This window comes from Chelonia mydas, chromosome 3 (genome assembly GCF_015237465.2).
Source record: "Chelonia mydas isolate rCheMyd1 chromosome 3, rCheMyd1.pri.v2, whole genome shotgun sequence".
NCBI lineage: Eukaryota > Metazoa > Chordata > Testudines > Cheloniidae > Chelonia > Chelonia mydas.
In genome coordinates this window covers 8,501,086-8,520,176 of record NC_057851.1, presented here as the reverse complement: position 1 = coordinate 8,520,176, position 19,091 = coordinate 8,501,086, and the positions used below count along the sequence as shown (strand labels likewise).

The 19,091-nt window shown below is 43.6% G+C and overlaps 1 protein-coding gene across 2 annotated transcripts in view; it reads left to right on the top strand.

Annotated features, from left to right (window-relative positions):
* The window catches only part of LOC102948232 (XK-related protein 6), a 102,068-nt gene extending 83,993 nt beyond the window's left edge, over positions 1-18,075 (top strand). For both annotated transcript variants that reach the window (XM_043542096.1, XM_007068923.4), the window contains exon 3: positions 15,232-18,075. In XM_043542096.1, the coding sequence (XP_043398031.1) occupies positions 15,232-16,196 (965 nt within the window). In that variant the 3' untranslated portion in view covers positions 16,197-18,075. The remainder of the gene's footprint in view (positions 1-15,231) is intronic.
* The last annotated feature ends 1,016 nt before the right edge of the window (positions 18,076-19,091 follow it).

The window sequence follows — 19,091 nt, the reverse complement described above, 5'->3', positions numbered from 1 at the left end:
GCTGAAGATTGCAGCTTCAAACCCTTCAGGTGTCCTTGGTGTGTAGGGGAGGGGGTGATTACAATTACTTATAGAAAAAAATCCACACTAGTATTTCTAATAAATAACTTGTTTTAAGTGTAAGTGCTGCCCCGTTATTCAGAGTATAACAGGCTGCACACACATTTTTGCAGAGCTCCTGTCACTCTGTGCTGTGCAGATAAGTGCTTCTAAGTTGCTTTTGTAGATAAACAATACCGAGCTCTGTGCAGGCCAAGGTGCTATAACAGCTATCAAGTGTACAGTAACTTCCTTTCCCAACTACCCCACTCTCACCACTGCCCCCCTCCACGACATATGGTAATTGGGCTTGTGGTTCTCTTTCTAGCTCTGCTGAAGACTTGCTGGGCGACTTTGGGCGTGTCACTTAGGCCAGCATTCTCCAACCCGCGTGTCCAAAGTTAGTCATGCAAAGCCATATTTAGGCACGCGAGGTATGGACAAGCTTCAGTAGGAGGTGAGATTGAAAAGATTGGGCCCGTTTGATGAGAATATCCAGAGTTCTCCTAATCAATTATAACCAACGTTTTGGAAGGAGTGCTAAACCTCATGCTTCAGGGCTTAAGCCAATCTCTAACTATTAGAGAGTAGTAGGAGACAATGTTGGGGCAGGTTGCCCCACATCTGCCAGTTGCAGGGTTCTTATATGTTCCTCTGAAGGATTTGGTGCTGGCCGCTGTCACAGGCATAATGCTAGGCTAGATGGACTGCAGGTCTGATCCAGACTGGCAATCTGATTACAGAGGAGACAGTTAGGGGAGATGGTAGAAGCATACAAAATAATAAACAAAGGCTGTAGAGTAGGTAAGTCAGGAGCAGCTGGTCACCTTCTCTCACGGTACATAAATGGTGCCTTCAGTTATAACCCTGTGGGGGGACTGGTGTAGAGCCCTGCAGCAAGACTGGGATCCCGTGAGTCGGCAGGACCCGCTGCCATAAGAGCAGGAGTGGGATTTTTAAAAGTCCCGCGCAGGGCTGTATGGTCAATGAAACTGAAAGGCAACATGATGAAAAGTGATCAAAGGAAATCCTTTTTTACACTATACATATTTAACCTGTGGAACTCATTGCCTGAAGATATCGTTGAGACCAAGAGCTTGCTAGGATTCTAAAAAAGGATTGACATTTGTGTGGGCAATGAGAACATCCAAAGAGCATTGGACTGCTAAAAACATGTTTTAGGAAGGATATTAACCTTCCTAGTTTAGGACATAAACCAACCACTCACTGATAGGGGTTAGAAGGGCACTCCCTGGAAGGGCAGGTTATTCCATAATTATCCACTAGGGGCTTGCTCTGAAACCTCTGGTCAGGCCACTGTCACATGCACAGGTACTGAGTTATGTGGACCGCACAGGTCTAATCTGGTATGTTATTTCCTACCTGCCTATGCACATGACTCTAACTGGGACACAGGTTGGTTGGTTGGTTTGTCCCATAAAGAAACCAAAATGGTGGCTGGTAGTATCAGGAAACTATGAAAAGAGCACATCGTACAGGAATCAGTTCCTCCTACCCATGACCATACACTGGCACTGAAATGTTTGCCTAACCTCCCACTTTCCTGACATGGGGTTCGTCAGTGCTCCAGTCCTCTGTTATGCATCTCCAGCTCAGCAGGTTTCAAACCGGGGGGAAAGAATGATGCCATGTTTGCTTCTGTCAAGTGGTTTCTGCCTCAGTTAAAGATTGAGGGCCAGATCCTCAACTGATATACATTGGTGTAGCTCCACTTAAGTCAATGGAGCTCCTCTGACCCACACCAACTGAGGATCCGGCCCATAGGCTGCAAGGTCATTCTGCTGTCAGTTCAACCATGCCACCCTGTGGGTCTCATGCGTTCATTTTGTACAGAGTACAAGGTAAATGAATGCAGCTGAAAGCTGCATCCCAGGAGCCAAATTCCATCCTAGTGGGAGCTCTCACAGTGCGTGTGAGGGAGAAAAGATTAACTTAATATGTGAATGTGCTGCTATGCTGGGGACCAGAGTGCAAGTTCAGACTTCCCCAAGCTGAGAGAGGCTGGGGGCACTATGAAGCAACATGCTAAACCTATGGGTTCAGGGTGGGAACGTCCTTGTGTTGCCCATGAATAATACCCCCATTCCATGGCTGAGGATCAGAGCAGCCTTGACTGGTTCCTTAGAAAAGGTCTGTTCAGCTGCCCCTCACATGGGAGTGGAAAAGAAATGGGAACGGGGGAGTCCCTCCGTGTTCAACACCCTGCTCACAAAGACCATTGGGCTTAAATAAGTATTTTCTACTTCCTTTCTGATGCTTTCAGGGAGTTGGATGGAGATTCATAGCACAGTTGCATATAATTTGTCTTGTATTAATAATCTATTTAAAGTAAAGCTGGACCAAAAGTGGAACCTTAGATCTGAGCCTTTTCTAATGTCTGAGTGGGAGTCAGGTGTTTGGATTCAAATCCCTGTATCTGAACTCCCCCTATTGGTTCTGGTTTGGATCCAAACCCAGAAACATTCTATTTTCCAGATTCAAACTACTTATCTACCTACAGTGTCCTACCTAATCTATCTGTGCCTTTCCAAGGAACCGATCGTGGTGCTATATGTTAAATTCAAAGGAGCTCAGAAATCTCACAAGAAGAGCTTTTGAGACCTTGGCCCTGCTGAAGCCGAAGCCACAGCTAAACCCTAGTCTGCTTCAATCCTGAATCCAAATCCTATCCTAAACCTGATCTGAACTCCACCTCTTTGGCCCATCTCTCATTTAAATCACACTGCAATTTCTGAAAATTCCTGTATAACAAGTTGTTCCTTGCAGATGTCATTTCTGTAATTAGCAGACAGTTTTTATCTCTTTTGCTGGTATCGCACCCCGAAAGTTGGCATGGTGCTCATAACTTTAATCCTTAGGAAACTAGCTGATTCCCTGGTGCATGTTACATAGGAACTGGTTAACTTGTCTGGGGCAGATTGTTGGCTGTAATGCCAGGGATGAGAGACCATTTCTGCCTGTTGGGAGGTAAGGGTTATGCTAGAACTTTAGGGTCGTGTGAGAGTCATTCCATCTACACTCTTGCCAGGTTCCCAGACGCAGACACACATACTTTGGTGTTCCAGCATGACCCACTTCCCTCTGCTGCTGGTTCCTGACTCCACGTACAAACTGGGAGGTGACACTGGGAATCCAGGTCAAAGAATGTGATGCCCTTGGCCTGATGGTGTAGAGGTGATGGGGTTCCTACCCCAAGTCTTATCCAATTTTGGAAAAGTTCAGAACCAGACCTGAATTCTGCAGCGCTAGCCCATCCCTATTTACACCAACCCTGCAGGTGTGGTGCTGATATTTTTGGTGTTATTGGACTGACCATTAACATATTGGTGCCTGACACAAAGATGGGATTTGGCTTCCTAGTTGCTCTGAATGTGCCCTAGATCTCACTCTCAGGTGTAGGACCTCCTTTTGACCTCTGCTTACTGGTAGGAATGTGCATGGTGGTCTCAGCACCTCTCAGGTGAACCCCTAGCTGGCTGCCTACATCTGCTGGCTAAAGTCCTGGCCCTACTGAAGTCAATGGGAGTTTTGCCATTGACTTCAGTGAAGCCAGGACTTCAATTGCTGTACCTAACACCATCTCTTTTGACGCTGCCAATTCCGCCAGTCTCTGTCTAGAGAACCACCCTAGCAATAGGCTCAGAACTGACACTTCACACACACGTCCCACCTTTTGCTGTCTTGGGATTGTGCTTACCATGCTGCAACTTTTACTCACAAGTTTGAACCCCAGAGCAGACCTACAAGTGTCTGTATTACATAAAGGAGAGAGAGACATGTGGAGGTCACAGCCAGGAATCTCTTATTCTTTAGTAGTCATGGTCCAGGAGGCCATGTTTAGATCCAGGTCTAGACTAATGTTAGGATCAGGCTTGACAAATGCCACACGTTGGTGACTAGTTCTGATGAGCTATTGTTCCCCAAATGGCAGAAATCTCATAAGATCAGCTGATATTTCCTGTCCTGAATAGTGGAAATCTCACCAGATCTGCTGTTCTCATGACATTTCTGCCATTTGGGGCCAAATCTGAATCAAATGAGGAAAATAGGCCTCTTTGGGGTTTTGGATCCAACTCTGAACCCAAACTATATTTATGAGTAGGTTCAGGGAGGAGGACGGATTTCAGGTTCCAATTTGGACTCCTTTCTGCTCTGAAGATGTGGCTGTACATATTTCAGTGTCCTAGCAGCATAAACCCCCCCCACCCCGCACCCCTTGAATGCAGTGAGAGCAGAGTTAGGTCAATACTAAGTGCTTTCAAAGATGCAACACTTAATATAAGAGTGGTTGGAACACAGGAGTAGAAGCCCAGGACTCCTTGCTCTGCCTCACTATCTGGTCATGAGTAAGTCACTTAGGGCTTAATCTTGTAAGGAGATGAGCATTCCTCGAAGGTGTTGAGTTCATACGCGAGGTGAGGTCACTCAACATACTGATGTAGTCAGCACCTGGCAGGACTGACCCTCAGAGACATCGGTATCACAGCTATCATGCTACATACTTGCTGCAGAGGGGTGTTGCGATGCCGCCTTAATTATTGTCAGTTTAACACGTTTTGAGAACCCGATGAAAGGGCTGGTACCGCTGCACAGTACTTACAATTACTTCTTTATTGTTTATGAAGTGCATTCTTTCATGTCAGAAGTGAACAGAACTCAGAGATGGAGGAGGAAAGCAGCAGGAGGAAAGCAGTCTTCCTAACAGAGAAAAGGAAAATGTGCAAATAAAAAAAATCTTTCCGGGTCAAATGAAAAACAGACACCAGGCCTAGTCTTGATTGCCCTTATGCTGGTGCAAATGGGGAATAACTGCACCAAAATCAGTAGAGTCACCCTCCGGTCATGATATTATGAGATCAGAATCAGGCCCCAAATATATATATATATATATATATGTGTGTGTGTATATATATATATATTTTTTTTTTTTTTAATTTCCTCTCTCTATGGATAAAAAGAAAATCTGTTGCTGTACAAGATTTCAAGTAAGCTTTAGGACTTCCATGGATGAATGTGTTACCTGGGGAAAAAAGTGAGGACCGGGTTCATGGCAAAGAAGGCTGGACTTCTGGAGAGTTGATGTCTTGTAACCCAAAAATAGCACTTTATGGCAAGCAGGCAATCCCATCGTGCGGTACTTGATGGAGCGGGTCATGTCGCATTCTGAATACTTACTGTGGTGTCCAGTTCACCTGAGAGAATGTTTTGTATCTTCCCATTTTTTTAGAACAGTCTTCAAGAGAATTAATGTGAAAAAAGGAAATAGAGCATCCACTTGATAGGCATCTTTTTCAGTTTTAAAGGGACAGACACCACAGTAAGTATTTAGGGAATATGATACGGTAAGTACATTAAAATTCTTTACAGAAAATAACCAAGTTGTTAGATTATTTATGAAACTCTGTACGTATCCTTTTCAAAGAACCTTTCCTACATTTCTTCAGCAGACCAAGGCAGAGCACTGGGACCAACTACAAATATTGTTAGCTTTTAATCAGTAATTGAATAACTCACTTGGGTTAGAGCAGTGGTAAAGTTAAATGTAATTGCTTAATGCATGCCATGCAGACCAAATGTAGTCTGAAACGCTTTTCGAACATGTTGTTTTTGTTTTGCATGGTGATTTGGCCTTTCTCTTTTTTGTTTAAGAAAAATAAATTGGTTTGGGTCTCACCTGCGAATGTTGATTTTTCAGGAAAAAATTCCACCAGTCCATGGGGCTTAGTTAGATTCCTATTATGTCTCCTCCCAGCCTTGGTCATTCATTGAAATTGGAGAATGAAAACCAAGGAGGTCATTCAAAGAGAAATTCACCCTAGGGCAGAGGGCCTCTGGGGGCTAAAATGGGACTTAAGTGGTGTCTTGACCTTGTGCTACTCTGCCGTACTGAGGTGAATTTCACTCATTCCTTCCTTACCCAGTACTGGGCCGTTCCCTATAGTACATGTTATGGCGTTTTTGTCCAATCCGGTTTTGAATGTACCAAGCAATGGGACTTCTACCCCTTTGCTAGGGGAGTCCATTCCACAATCTGACAGATCTCCCTGGAAGTTTTCCTGGTAGACTGTATTTTCCTTTCTTGATTGTTTACCTCATTATTGTTGTTTATTAATACCTGTGATGCTTGTATTTGCCTGTGAGAGCTTCCATTTCAGGCTGTTAAATCTATCAGCTCTAAAAATCCAGAATTACGGTTAAAAAGTCGGCATGCACTGATCCAAGAGGGTAGGTGTAACGTAGGTGTATGATCTGTCTAGAGCGACAGCTATTCCCTGCTCAGCCACAGACTTTCTGAGTGACTTGGGCAAATCCCTTCATCTCTTCGTGCCCCTGTCTGTAAAAGGGGAATACCTCACAAAGGAGGTGCTCAGATACTACGGTGAATGGGGCAATATAAATAACTAGATTTATACGGATAGGAGCTTAATGCTGAGAGATGCTGAACCCCTCTTGTAAGTTACTCAGTGCGGCTCATGAGATGCTGAGCCGCAGCTGAAGGTGTTCAGTGTCTCACAAGGGTGTCCATCAACTCACCAGATTGCCCTGTGAGACGCTAGAGGTGGTGTTTTCAAAAGTGCTCACTCTTGAACTAAGTGCTTCCACTGAAGCCATTGACTTCAGTGTCAATGAAGTCATTGAAGTCAATGGCTTGAAGTCATTGGCTGAAGCCATTGACTTCAATGTCAATGAAGTCATTGAAGTCAATGGCTTGAAGTCATTGGCTGAAGTCATTGACTTCAGAGGGAACAGAGAGAGGTCAACACTGAAAGCTTTTGAGAATTTCACCCAAGAAAGTTGGCTTAACCAACCTTCAGAGGAAGAGTTAAAAACCAGTATACTGTATGAAGTTCTAGTGGCCACCATGCATTGTGATTGTCTAGTCTGACCTCCTGTATAGCACAGGCCATAAAACTTCCCCAGAATAATTCCTAGAATATATCTTTTAGAAAAACATCCAACCTTGGTTTAAAAATTGCATGTGAGGCAGAATCCACCACAACCGTTGGTAAATTGTTCCAACGGCTAATTATCCTCAGTGTTAAAAATTTACACCTTATTTCCAGTCTGAATTTGTCTAGCTTCAACTTCCAAGCATTGGACTGTGTTATACCTTTCTCTGCTAGATTGAGGAGCTGATTATTAAATATTTGTTCCCTGTGTAAATACTTATAGCCTGTGATCAAGTCACCCCTTAACCTTCTCGTTGTTAAACTAAAGAGATTGAGCTCTGCGAGTCTATGACTATATGACATGTTTTCTAATCCTTTAATCATTCTCATGGCTCTTCTCTGAACCTTTTCCAATTTAACACCCCTCTTGAACTGTGGGCACTAGAACTGGACACAGGATTCCAGCAGTGTTTGCACCAGTGCCAAATATAGAGATAAAATAACCTCTCTACTTCTATTCGAGATTCCCTTGTTTATGTATCCCAGGATCACATTAGTTCTTTGGCCAGAGGGTTACACTGGGAGCTCATGTTGAGCTGATTATCCACCATGGCCCACAAATCTTTTTCAGTGTCGCTGCTTCCCAGGATAGAGTCCCACATTCTAGAAGTTTGGCCTGCATTCTTTGTTCCTAGATATATACATTTACATTTGGCCATATTAAAATGCATATAGTTTGCTTGCGCCCAGTTTACCAAGCAATCCAGATTGCTCTAAATCAGTGTTCTCTTCTCTTCATTATTTACCACTCCCCCCAGTTTTTGTATCATCTGCAAACTTTAGCAGTGATGGTTTTGTTTTCTTCCAGGTCATTGATAACAATGTTAAATAGCATAGGGTGAATAACTGATCCCTGCAAGATCATAGAATCATAGAAGATTAGAGTTGGACGAGACCTCAGAAGGTCATCTAGTCCAATCCCCTGCTCAAAGGAGGACCAACCCCAACTAAATCATCCCAACCAGGGCTTTGTCAAGCCGGGCCTTAAAAACCTCTAAGGATGGAGATTCCACCACCTCCTGAGGTAACCCATTCCAGTGCTTCACCACCGTCCTAGTGAAATAGTTTTTCCTAATATCCAACCTAGACCTCCCCCACTGCAACTTGAGACCGTTGCTCCTTGTTCTATCATCTGCCACCACTGAGAAGACTGGATACGTATCCTCTCAGTGATGATTCCCCATTTACAGTTACATTTTGAGACCTATCAACTAGCCAGTTTTCCATCCATTTAATGTGTGCCATGTTAATTTTATACTGTTCTAGTTTTTTAATCAAAATGTCACGCGGTACCAAGTCAACCGCCTTACAGAAATCTAAGTATATTATGTCAGCCCAGTCACCTTTATCAACCAAACTTGTAATTTCATTAAAAAAAAAGCTATAAAGTGAGTTTGACAGAACCTAGTTTCCATAAACCCATGTTGATGTGCATTAATTACATTACCCTCTTGTAATTCTTTTTTAATCAAGTCCCATATCAGCCGCTCTGTTATCTTGCCCGGGATCGTTGTCAGGCTGGCAAACCTATAATTACCAGGGTCATCCTATTTACCCTTTTTAAAAATTGGCACATTAGCTTTCTTCCAGTCTTCTACAACTTCCCCAGTGCTCCAAGACTTACTGAAAATCACACTAGCCATCCAGCAAACTCCTCCAGCAGCTCTTTTAAAGCTGTTGGATGCAAGCTATCTGGAATTGCTGATTTAACAATGTATAAGTCTAGTAGCTTCTGTTTAAATCTTCCAGAGTTATTAGTGGAATGGAAAGTGTTATCACCATGTGATGAGACAATTTTCTCTGTTTTTCCCCCCCAAATACAGAACAGAAATATTTATTAAACACTTCTGACATTCTGCATTATGCAAAATAATTCTACCATTTATATCTAGTAATGGGCCAGTACCAATGTCAGAATTCTTTCTGTTCCTAATATATTTAAAGGACTCCTTATTGCCTTTAACTCTGCTGGCGACAGGTTTTTCCTTGGCTTCCCTTATCAGTTTTCTACAATTCCTAACTTCTGATTTATATTCACTACAAACACATATTACTATGTAAAATTATCAGTGTTTGTCAGTAGTAACCAGCAAGTAACCCTGGCTTTTCACTCTAGTTACAATAGAGATATCTGTGATAGCTAAGTGGAAGCAGGATCTGGGAGCGATAAGAGAAGAACTGTAGGGAGGACCAGTTATAAATTGTCAGGAAAAATAGATAGAAAGTCAATGAGGGAAAGAAAATAGAAGGGAGACATGACTAGTCAGCTAAAGAAAGTCTGAGAAGGGATGTGAAAAGCCACGCAAAGGAAGATATAGATGTGCCACATAGTTTGAGACTGAGTGAAGTGACTGAGGAGAGGCTTCTGGGATAGCAGTGTAGGTAGCATTGCAGAAATCAAGGTATGATCTCACGTAACACTCAGAAAGTGGTACTGAATCTTCAACTTCCATTTTATAAGGGCTATAGGAATTGCCATAGCTGTGGTCCAAGCAGGCTAGTGTCCTTTCTCCATAAGTGTCCAGTAGACGAGAAACCCCGTAGTGGACAACTAAGGAATAACATGTTTATTGGGAGGTGTTTCTTCTTCCCAGCCCTTCCCCAAGGGGCTGACATATACTCAATAGAGACACACGGACAAGAGACTCCGGGTATTGATTCAGAGAAACGGGGCTTGTGCCCACTAAAAATGGGGGCTCCCCGGGATGACAAAACAAAACATCAAGCTTCCTGACACAAACTTCTCCTTCTACCTCATCCCCCCACAGCCGGCACTCCACAACATTTCTCACTGGGCGCATTCTACCGTCTCTGCCTGTGAGGCCCAGATCCCAAAGCTCCTGCTGCCTTTATCTACTCCTGAGTCCCTCTTAACAACAGCACCCCACTGGGATTCATCTGCAGTGGGAGCAATGGTCTGAACCCAAGCTTCGTGATGGCGTTTGAACCCCCAACTTACTAGACAAGGAGCCGGGGTCACGTATAACGTCACTGCAAAATGGGAACCTGTTTAAAAAGCTGTTTAAAACTGGTTTTCAAAAAGATCCACACATCTAAGATAACGCTCAGTTTTCCATTTAAGAAATTACAGAAGAGTGAGCTGAATGGTGCTAAACACCTTATTCACATGTGGCCCATCCTGGGGTCCTTACTCAGGCAAAACTCAGGTAAATCTCAGAGAGAACTAGAAATGATGCCATAGGCAATGAATGATTTAAATCACTGGACTCTGTTTCATTGATTCCCAGAGTCCTATTATGCATAGCTCATGAGTATTTGGAGAATACTGGGACTATGTGAATGCGGATAGGAATCCTGTCATTTTCACAGATTTTAACACAAACGATTATTTATCCAAACAGTTGTGCTGAAAATGTCTGATTCATTATTTGTTGTTCTGTTTGAAAAATGTACTCATCCAATCAGGCTGCAGAAGTAATACCATGTGACTCAGGCAACTGGGCACTCAACACAAGTAGCTTATAGACAAAGGTCCGGTTTACCCATGGAAGATTTACAGGTATAACAATTTTGGTTAGGAGTGAATTTTTTTACCAAAGTAGTTACACCAGTACAACCCCCAATGTGGGTGCAGTTATACTGGCAGGTAGCTTATATTGGTATATTTATTTCCCTTCCTGTATGGGGAATAAATTAAACTGGCATACACACTTTTATTCCAGTATAACTACCTCCACAGTGTAGGGGGGGGATGTTGTACCACTTTATACAGATATAGGTAAAGCAGTGCAACTTTCTAGTGTTGATAAGGCCAAAGTAAGCAATCCCTTAATTCACATGACATTGTTTCTGACTTGGCATTTTTAAATAGGAGAATAATGAATGGCCGATACCAAATACTGTAATGAGAAAGGTCAGAACAGCACAATGAATCGCACTGTATTGCCAACCTCAAGCATTCAAAAATCTTGAGTCAGCGTTGCAAAAATCACAAGCTAGGTTTACAAATTATGAATGGCCTAGCGGTTAGAGCACTGGACTGAGATTCAGGAGACCGTTCGAGGCCTAGCTCTGCCAGTATCCCACTGGGTGATATTGGGCAAGTCACTGTGCTGCTGTGTGCCTCCGTTTCCCCTCTGGTGTAATGATACTGCCTTTGTAAAGCAGTTTGAGATCTACTGATTGAAATGTGCTATATAAGAAGCAGGTATTATTATTATTTTGGGGTCTTTTTATTTATTGGCAGATTTTTTTTTAAGCTTTTCAGAGCACTTGAGTCACATTTTCAAGCTTTTCTCTGTAACTATGAGGGCTGGAAATGTGCAGTGAAATCCTGGCTCAATTGAAGTCAATGGCTGAACTCTCAATGACTTCAGTGGAGCCAGGATTTCACCTTTCCTTTTTTCTTTTCAAAGACAGCTGAATTTGCACCCATTTGCGTGACTCCAAGAGCCAGGTTCCCTCCCAGCTCTCACTGTGTCTGGCAGCATGCAGGGCTGCAGCGAGGGTGGGAGGTCTACTCCTTTCTGGGCCTGCTCACTCTCTGCATGAGCCTCTCCCTCTGTGGGTCTCCATATTCGTGACAGGGCAGAAGAACTAACCCCACTAAAGGGTAAGGCACTGGGCAAACAGAGCCTCAAAGGGAAGAGGCCAGGCAGCCCTCAAGAGGAGAAGAATTCTGACCCTAGCAGCAGCAGTGAGAGAGGCCACACTGGGACGGAGGTGGAGAGGAGATTCATTGAACCTCATTCCCCCCCACACCCACTCCTCCTGGCCCCAGTGAGAGAAGTGGCCAGGGGGGTGAGAAGTGGAGACCCATTCAACAATCCTCCAGCCCCAGTGAGAGACAAGCAGACATGGAAGAAGTCTGGGGATAGGGCACGTGGCGGGGAGAGAGAGGGTTACCAACTTTGTAATATTTAAAAACCGGACACTCCAGCAAAAGTGCCTGAACCTCCCCTGCTCCGCCCCTGCCCCTGAGGACCCGCCCCCCATTTGCTCCTCTTTCCCCCTCCCTCTGTCGCTCACTGCTTTTCCCCTCTCTCCCCCTCCCTGCGTGGGTCGGGAGAGGCTCTCCTGCAGAGCCAGGGCTGGGAGCTGCAGCCACCTGATGCAGGGAGGAGGTGGCCCTGGCTGAGTAGGGGCTGGTGCAGGTGATGACTCAGCGCCTCCCTGCCTGCAGTAACCAGACTTTGGGCGTCCGGTCAGCAGACCTGACTGGACGCAGTCAAGTCCCCTTTTTGATGAGACTTTCGAGTCAAAACCCAGACACCTTCTCACCCTAAGGGGAAAGGGAGAAAGCAGGTTTGCTCCATAACATACCAATCCAGCCCCAGGGAGCAAAACAGCCACTGAAGGGGAGTAGAGACGTGTTGCAGAGCGTGAGTTCTGCTAGGACTGTTTCCCATTTCCTGCCACTGGGCACAGACACAGCCAAATCCAGCAGGGAGATGGAGTCTGCAAACACAAGGGCGGGTGTATTTTCCAGTTGTTCAGCCAGCTCTATAATGTCTCTGAATCCACGTTTAATTGCCTGTGTTTGTCGTTTCCTCTCGTTAGCAAGTTATTTGACCCTCCTCAGCGTATAAGTAACATGCTCCGCTCTCCCTAAATTTGCACAATGTTTTGCCACCATCTTTTAAGTATGATACGATTTCCATATGCAGCTCCGGCAGTTATATCATGTTAACACAGTCCTGATGTTACCCAGTGGTTTTCATTGGCGTACATGCATTTGACCCTGGCATCGCAATGTGGTTTATACAGACTTTTGCTGGCATTGCCTCCGTTTGTTCTCCGCCAAAATGTGCTTTTCTTGATGTAACGTCGTCCTTGGCAAGATGTATATAAAATAATCAACTTTCACGTAGACCATGAAAAAACACCAGGGAACTTAAGCTTTACAAATATTAGAACTGATCCTGGAGTAGTTATTGCATAATTTCACTGGATTTTTTTAAGGGGGAGGAGGGAATGGATGGTGCCTTTTTTGTCTCCTGTTGGCGTTGGGGGAGAGGAGGTTGCCGGGGGGGGCGGACTTCTATAAAGAAATCCCTGAAAGTTTTGGGTTGTGTTGTTTTGTTTAATTCAGCTTGTGTTTTATTTTGGAAAATACAGACCCTGCTCCTGCCCCCGCCACTGAAATCAATGAGCGGTCTGAGTCTGTCTTCACAACACATTGCTTGGTCCACCTTTTACCTTTGCTCACAAAGGAGTGATGACGGGGTAGTGGTAGCATGGGACTTTGGTGGCGATTTTGTGGGTGGATGGGATCGATTAATCTTGGTTTTCTGTATGTTATCACTGGGTTATTCAGGTTGGTCCTGGGATAACTGGTGGGTCTGTTTAATATTGTATTAATAAAATACATCTAGGGCACCCAGAGCATTGGGTGGGTGTTATTTTATCAATCCAAATAAATTAACAAAATAAATATTGACTTTAATGGTCGGGATTAGGCCTATGAGGAACATCTTGTGTCTTCCCTCTTCTTTTTGGAGATCCATAAACCTGGGCTTGGGGAATTTTTCTATATCCCTTTCTGTACCCCTAGGAGCATATTGACTCAGAAGGGGCACAGAAAAGGGGATGTTCTGTGGCAGCTGGAAGAGTGGTCAGTGAGGAGTGGCCAGAGGGGATCTGGGAGAAGCAAGGTGTTAAAGGAAGTAGTTGCTATTTGAGACCCACCGGGTGCTTAGAGCACTAGGGCCTGAGTTGTGGTATGCAGAACATGCTACCAAGGGCTGATTTGGGACAAAGGTTGGTGCCCGCAGCAAGAGGCGGGTGGTGATGACAAATCTTTCACAAGCTCTATTCAGGGCTTGTCTTCCCACAAACCAGGTAAATCCTGCAACGTGCTGACAGCCTTCCACCCTCAATAAAGCCACTGGGTGTGAGGGGTTGCCCGTGCCTCCCAGCAAGCACTCAGCAACACGCAGTGTGCCAATGTCAGACCAGCACTGCCCTCTGAGGTGCAGCACGCTCTCAACTCCCGCTGGGTTCACTCACAATTAGCACGCGCATCTTGAGAGAACAGGCCCCGACCCTGGCTCGGTAACCCGCCGTGATCCTGGGGTTCACTAACTCCATGGGATCACAGGCTGAGGACAAAACTGATCAGCTGCACGTTTTCGCTGCTCGTGAAGTCGCACAAGAGGGCGTCTATTTGGGATTTTAAACCCTATGCACACTGGGTATGGATCTGCACGCCAGAGCTGAAAGGTGTCAATTTAATCTCAGACGTACCCACGCCAGCTCTGATCGAGCCACTGCACTAAAAACACTGCTGTAGCCACAGCAGCTTGAGCAGCAGAAGGGGGCTAGCCGCACGTGTATGTACCTAGGGGCTCAGATGGGATCATACTTGGAGCGGCTAGCCCATGCCGATGCTTGCACCACCATGGCTTACGCTTCTGTTTTTAGCGCACTAGCTCAATCAAAGCTAGCGCGAGCTGAAAATTCTGCCTCCCAACCCCAATGTAGACATACCCACAGTTACTTGGAAACTGGTCACCCTCTCTGTCCCAAAATTTGCTCACCCCGTGTTAAAGGCATAACAGCCCTGCCTTGTATTAAACGTTTTGCCGTAACTATATGACACTATAATATAGCAGCGAAGAGTCCTGTGGCACTTTATAGACTAACAGACATGTTGGAGCATAAGCTTTCGTGGGTGAATACCCACTTCGCTGGATGCATGTAGTGAACTCCAATACGTCTGTTAGTCTGTAAGGTGCCACAGGACTCTGCCGCTTTTACAGATCCAGAATAACACGGCTACCCCTCTGATACAATATAGCAGACACAGCTGATGGCTACCTTAACAATTTGGGGCAGAGATGGGTCCATGCTACAAAATTTGGATCCAGATCTGGATTTCAAATGTCCGAAAGGTTTTGGATCTGGGAGTGTGGTATAGATCATTATAAGGATGGAGACGATTTGTTTGAAATGCAGATACACGTTCAAATTCCAATCCTTCCTCGTTAGCTCTGAAAGTCTGGGGGTAATTCAGTTTTGGGGGGTTCTGGATCAGGCTTATCACTAATATAAAATACACCTGTGCAGGTGTCAGATAAAGAATAAATGTTTGTTTATGGTTCTGATATTGATACTTCTGCATTTGTCTGCTCCTCGAGATTTGTGTAATGTGTTGTACATTACTTGTTACCATACCTGCCCCGTGACAATAAAGTAGTGAGTGAGTGACATTCCCTATCTATGCTATTGTTTGACTCTGTGGATTTGTGTCTTCTGGCAGGTGTGTCCTCTGTGGCGTCCCTGATGTCCCTGGCTTGGGTGCTAGCCTCCTATCACAAGCTTCTTCGGGACTCTAGGGATGACAAGAAGAGTATGAGCTACAGAGGGGCCCTCATACATCTCTTCTGGCGCCTCTTCACCATCTCATCCAGAGTTATCTCTTTTGCCCTCTTTGCTTCCATCTTCCAGCTCTACTTTGGGATCTTTGTAGTGGTCCACTGGTGTGCCATGGCTTTCTGGATCATCCATGGTGGGACTGACTTCTGCATGTCTAAGTGGGAGGAGATCCTCTTCAACATGGTGGTAGGGATTGTGTACATTTTCTGCTGGTTTAATGTCAAGGAAGGGCGGACTCGATATAGAATGTTTGCATATTACACTGTAGTCTTGACAGAGAATGCTGCCTTGACGCTCCTTTGGTATTTTTACAGAGATCCTACAACTACTGACTCATATGCCGTGCCAGCACTGTGTTGTGTCTTTCTTAGCTTTGCTGCTGGGATAGCTTTGATGCTCTTCTATTATGGTGTGCTGCATCCCATGGGGCCGAGAGCTAAGATTTTTGCCAGCTCCTGTTGCGCCGAGCTGCTCTGGGGCATTCCTTTGCCTCCGGATGTTGAGCCCATGGCACCCGAAACCCCTGGGTACCGGGGGGCCGAGGCTACGCCTACCAGAGCGGTCACGGAGCAACAGGAGGAACTCACAGCTGACACTTGCTTGCCAGTTTTCCAGGTGAGAGCAATGGTGCCATCTATTCCATCTGGGCGAGCCTACTACCCAGAAGGCCCTCTCATTAAGATTGACATCCCAAGAAAGAGATACCCTGCATGGGATGCCCATTTTGTAGACAGGCGGTTAAGAAGAACTATCAACATTCTCCAGTATGTCACCCCCACAGCTGTAGGTATTAGGTATAGAGACGGACCTCTCTTGTATGAGTTGCTACAATATGAGTCTTCACTTTAAAGCTCCTTTAAAAAAAATAAAAGAGGGGATCTTATTTTTGTTTATGGTAAACACAGATCATGAAACAAAACACACACCTTCAGATAAGCTTTCTTTCTGGCTGCTGTATGTATAAAAAAAAAAGATAATCTCTATGTTTTGTAAGTAAAAACAAAAAGAAAAACTTTTCTTTTGTTTTTTACACACAAGAAACAGTATTTCAACTTCCACACCTATGATCCACAGGTGGAGAAGAGGCGTCTCCACATCAGAGTTTTATACCTTACACCAAGTGTAGAACATTATATATGGGATTGGTGCTGATTGAAAAATAAAAACAAACAAACAAACAAACCTACAACTGCCTTATGCCCTTAGGTGCTGAGTTTCATTAAGTACTGTCACCTTTCTCATGCAAAACTCTTGGGTGATTTTATGCCAAGAAAAATAAAAAAAAAAACCTAAATACAAAACTTAAAAAAAAAAAGATGATAAAAAAAAAAAAAGAAACGAGAAAAGAACAACAACAAAGGGTATTGCTGCTCTTATGGGATATAGGTGAACAAGAAAAATGTCTAACGATGAGAAAGCAAAGTAGAAAAGCCCGAAAAGAGTTTGAATCTCAAATGGCTGAAAGAAGATCAGGGCTGTAACACAATTTGGCAACATGTTGATAACATAGCTTGGTCCCACCTACGCGGGCCAGACCAAACCATGTTATAAATGTAATCCCCTGAGAAAATTGTTTCCCTAGCGTAAGTGGGCCATATGTGATGGTCAGCTGTACTCAGTTTGCACCAAATTCACATAGTAATACCATATCTGATCTCACTCGTCACAGTTTTGTACAGTGTAACTCCATTGATTTCAGTGGACTTACTCCTAATTCATACTGATGTGAGTGAGCCCATAAAAAGGCCTTCCATCTTGATTTTTGGAAAATAACGAATCTGCATTCTTTAAATTATACACCAAAAATATAATACTAAAGTAGATTTACATATATCTAATAAATTATTTCAGTAATAATAAAACTCAGCATAGTAGCAAAAAGAGAGTCAATTTAAAGGCACAATACTTGATCGGTGACTGGCAAAATAATTTGACCTATTATATCATTTTAAGGCTGTGAAAAGGCATACATGTATTATTTGTAATATTGTGTAAGGCCTGTTATGTCTCATTCAGCGTGAGCCTTAAAGTGATTGTAAAGCATTCTTTGTTTTGTTTTTTTGTTTTTTTTTAAAGGAAAACAAAAAAGAAAATTAGGATAAAATCTTCAAACAGTAATAACCTGTAACTGGCGCTTTTCTAAAGATGATTTGGTGCTTTGTATTTTTGTTGATGTTGTTGTTGTGATTTAGCTGAGAATTGTTCAACTCACTTGGTGCATTCGGGGAACCGCTGATAAACGTTTTATGTCACCTTCTGCTGTAAGTACATGGCAAGAAATAACACCACAGGAAATCGAGAGCGTAGCAAGGTCATCACCGTTTAGCTTAAGAGTTCTCACTGCAAGGAGACACTTCCACCTCCATTGATGGCAAAGCTTTAGAAGGATATCTGCTAGAGATCTGAGACGTTTCCAGATAATCTTTTTGGTGCGTGAAGGTTTACATTTCTTTATTTCTGTGTTGAAGTTTCTTTGTTTCGAGTTAAATCACAGGCGGTGTATATGTAATACCATTTTTGGTTTCAAGAGTATTGCTCCTTTAAAAGAATATTCCTGTTCCAGGGCATTTTTTCAATCCCACCATCCCTCTACTTGTGGGGGGGGAAACAACAACAACAACAAAAGATATTTTTAAGTGAATACTGTAGTATTTTCTCTGTGTGATTGCAATTTTTTATTCCAGAAATACTGTAACTGTCTAGGGTGCAAAATTCCCATGTTGAACTCTTCTGAAGAGAAAATCAACATGAGGAAAAGATTTTTTAATTATGATTATGATTTTTTATTTGATGAATCCTTTTTTTTAATTACAGTAGGTATTTAAAGAAACTAGTACAAATTTTATATAATAGTTTAAAAAAGCTGAATGCTTTCTTCGCCTGAATATACCTGAATGGAAACATTTTTTTCAATCAGTGATGCTTTGCAGTGTTCTGAGTGGATTTTTTTTTAAATACCATTCAAATATTTCACAGGCCCTTCTAAGGAGGGCAGGGCTTATTCACGCCAAACTACAGACACACGGCAAAGTTTATAAAAAGCCAAATTGTCACTGGTACTGTAATTCCCAGTCAGTGAAGCTCCATTTCAATTAAATGTTTCTGGGCTCTGATTACAACCTGTCTGATAGTCACATTTTCACACGAAGGGTGGGCTTCGTATTGTCTGTGCCCCACCCTAATTAACGGTCAGTTATTTTGTCTGGCGAGATTTCATTTACCTTCTTCCTTATTTGTGGACCAGAACCACATCACTTGTCAGTGGCATCACTTCATTTTCATCACATTTCTTCTCTAATCCGTGTGACATCTCTTGCTCAATGAGGTAATTTGTGAAGTGAACTTAACAAATTATATCCGCCTTCAGGTTGCTTGTTGCAAATTCCGCTATTATAATAAGGGCTGAGCACACTAGAGAGGCACATGGACTGTCCATTATCAGTTCTGGTCCTGCAACATGACCAGCCATTTCATCTTTTTACTAGATACAAATAGTTTTTCTCAAAGTACTTACCATAAACATTATTATGAGCGGTTTACTCTAATAGACTGTGATTCTTTACTCTATACATCTTCTTTGTAAAGGAGTTCCTTCTCAAAGCCCTTTAATATGCAGCTCTTCTCTCCGTTTGAGCCAGTTTCACAGGCATAGTTATTAGAGATGGGAAAGATCTTCTCTGTCACCTAGTCCGCTGCCCCAAAGGAGGGGGTAGTGGGGAGAATTGTGAGGAATGCTTCCATCAT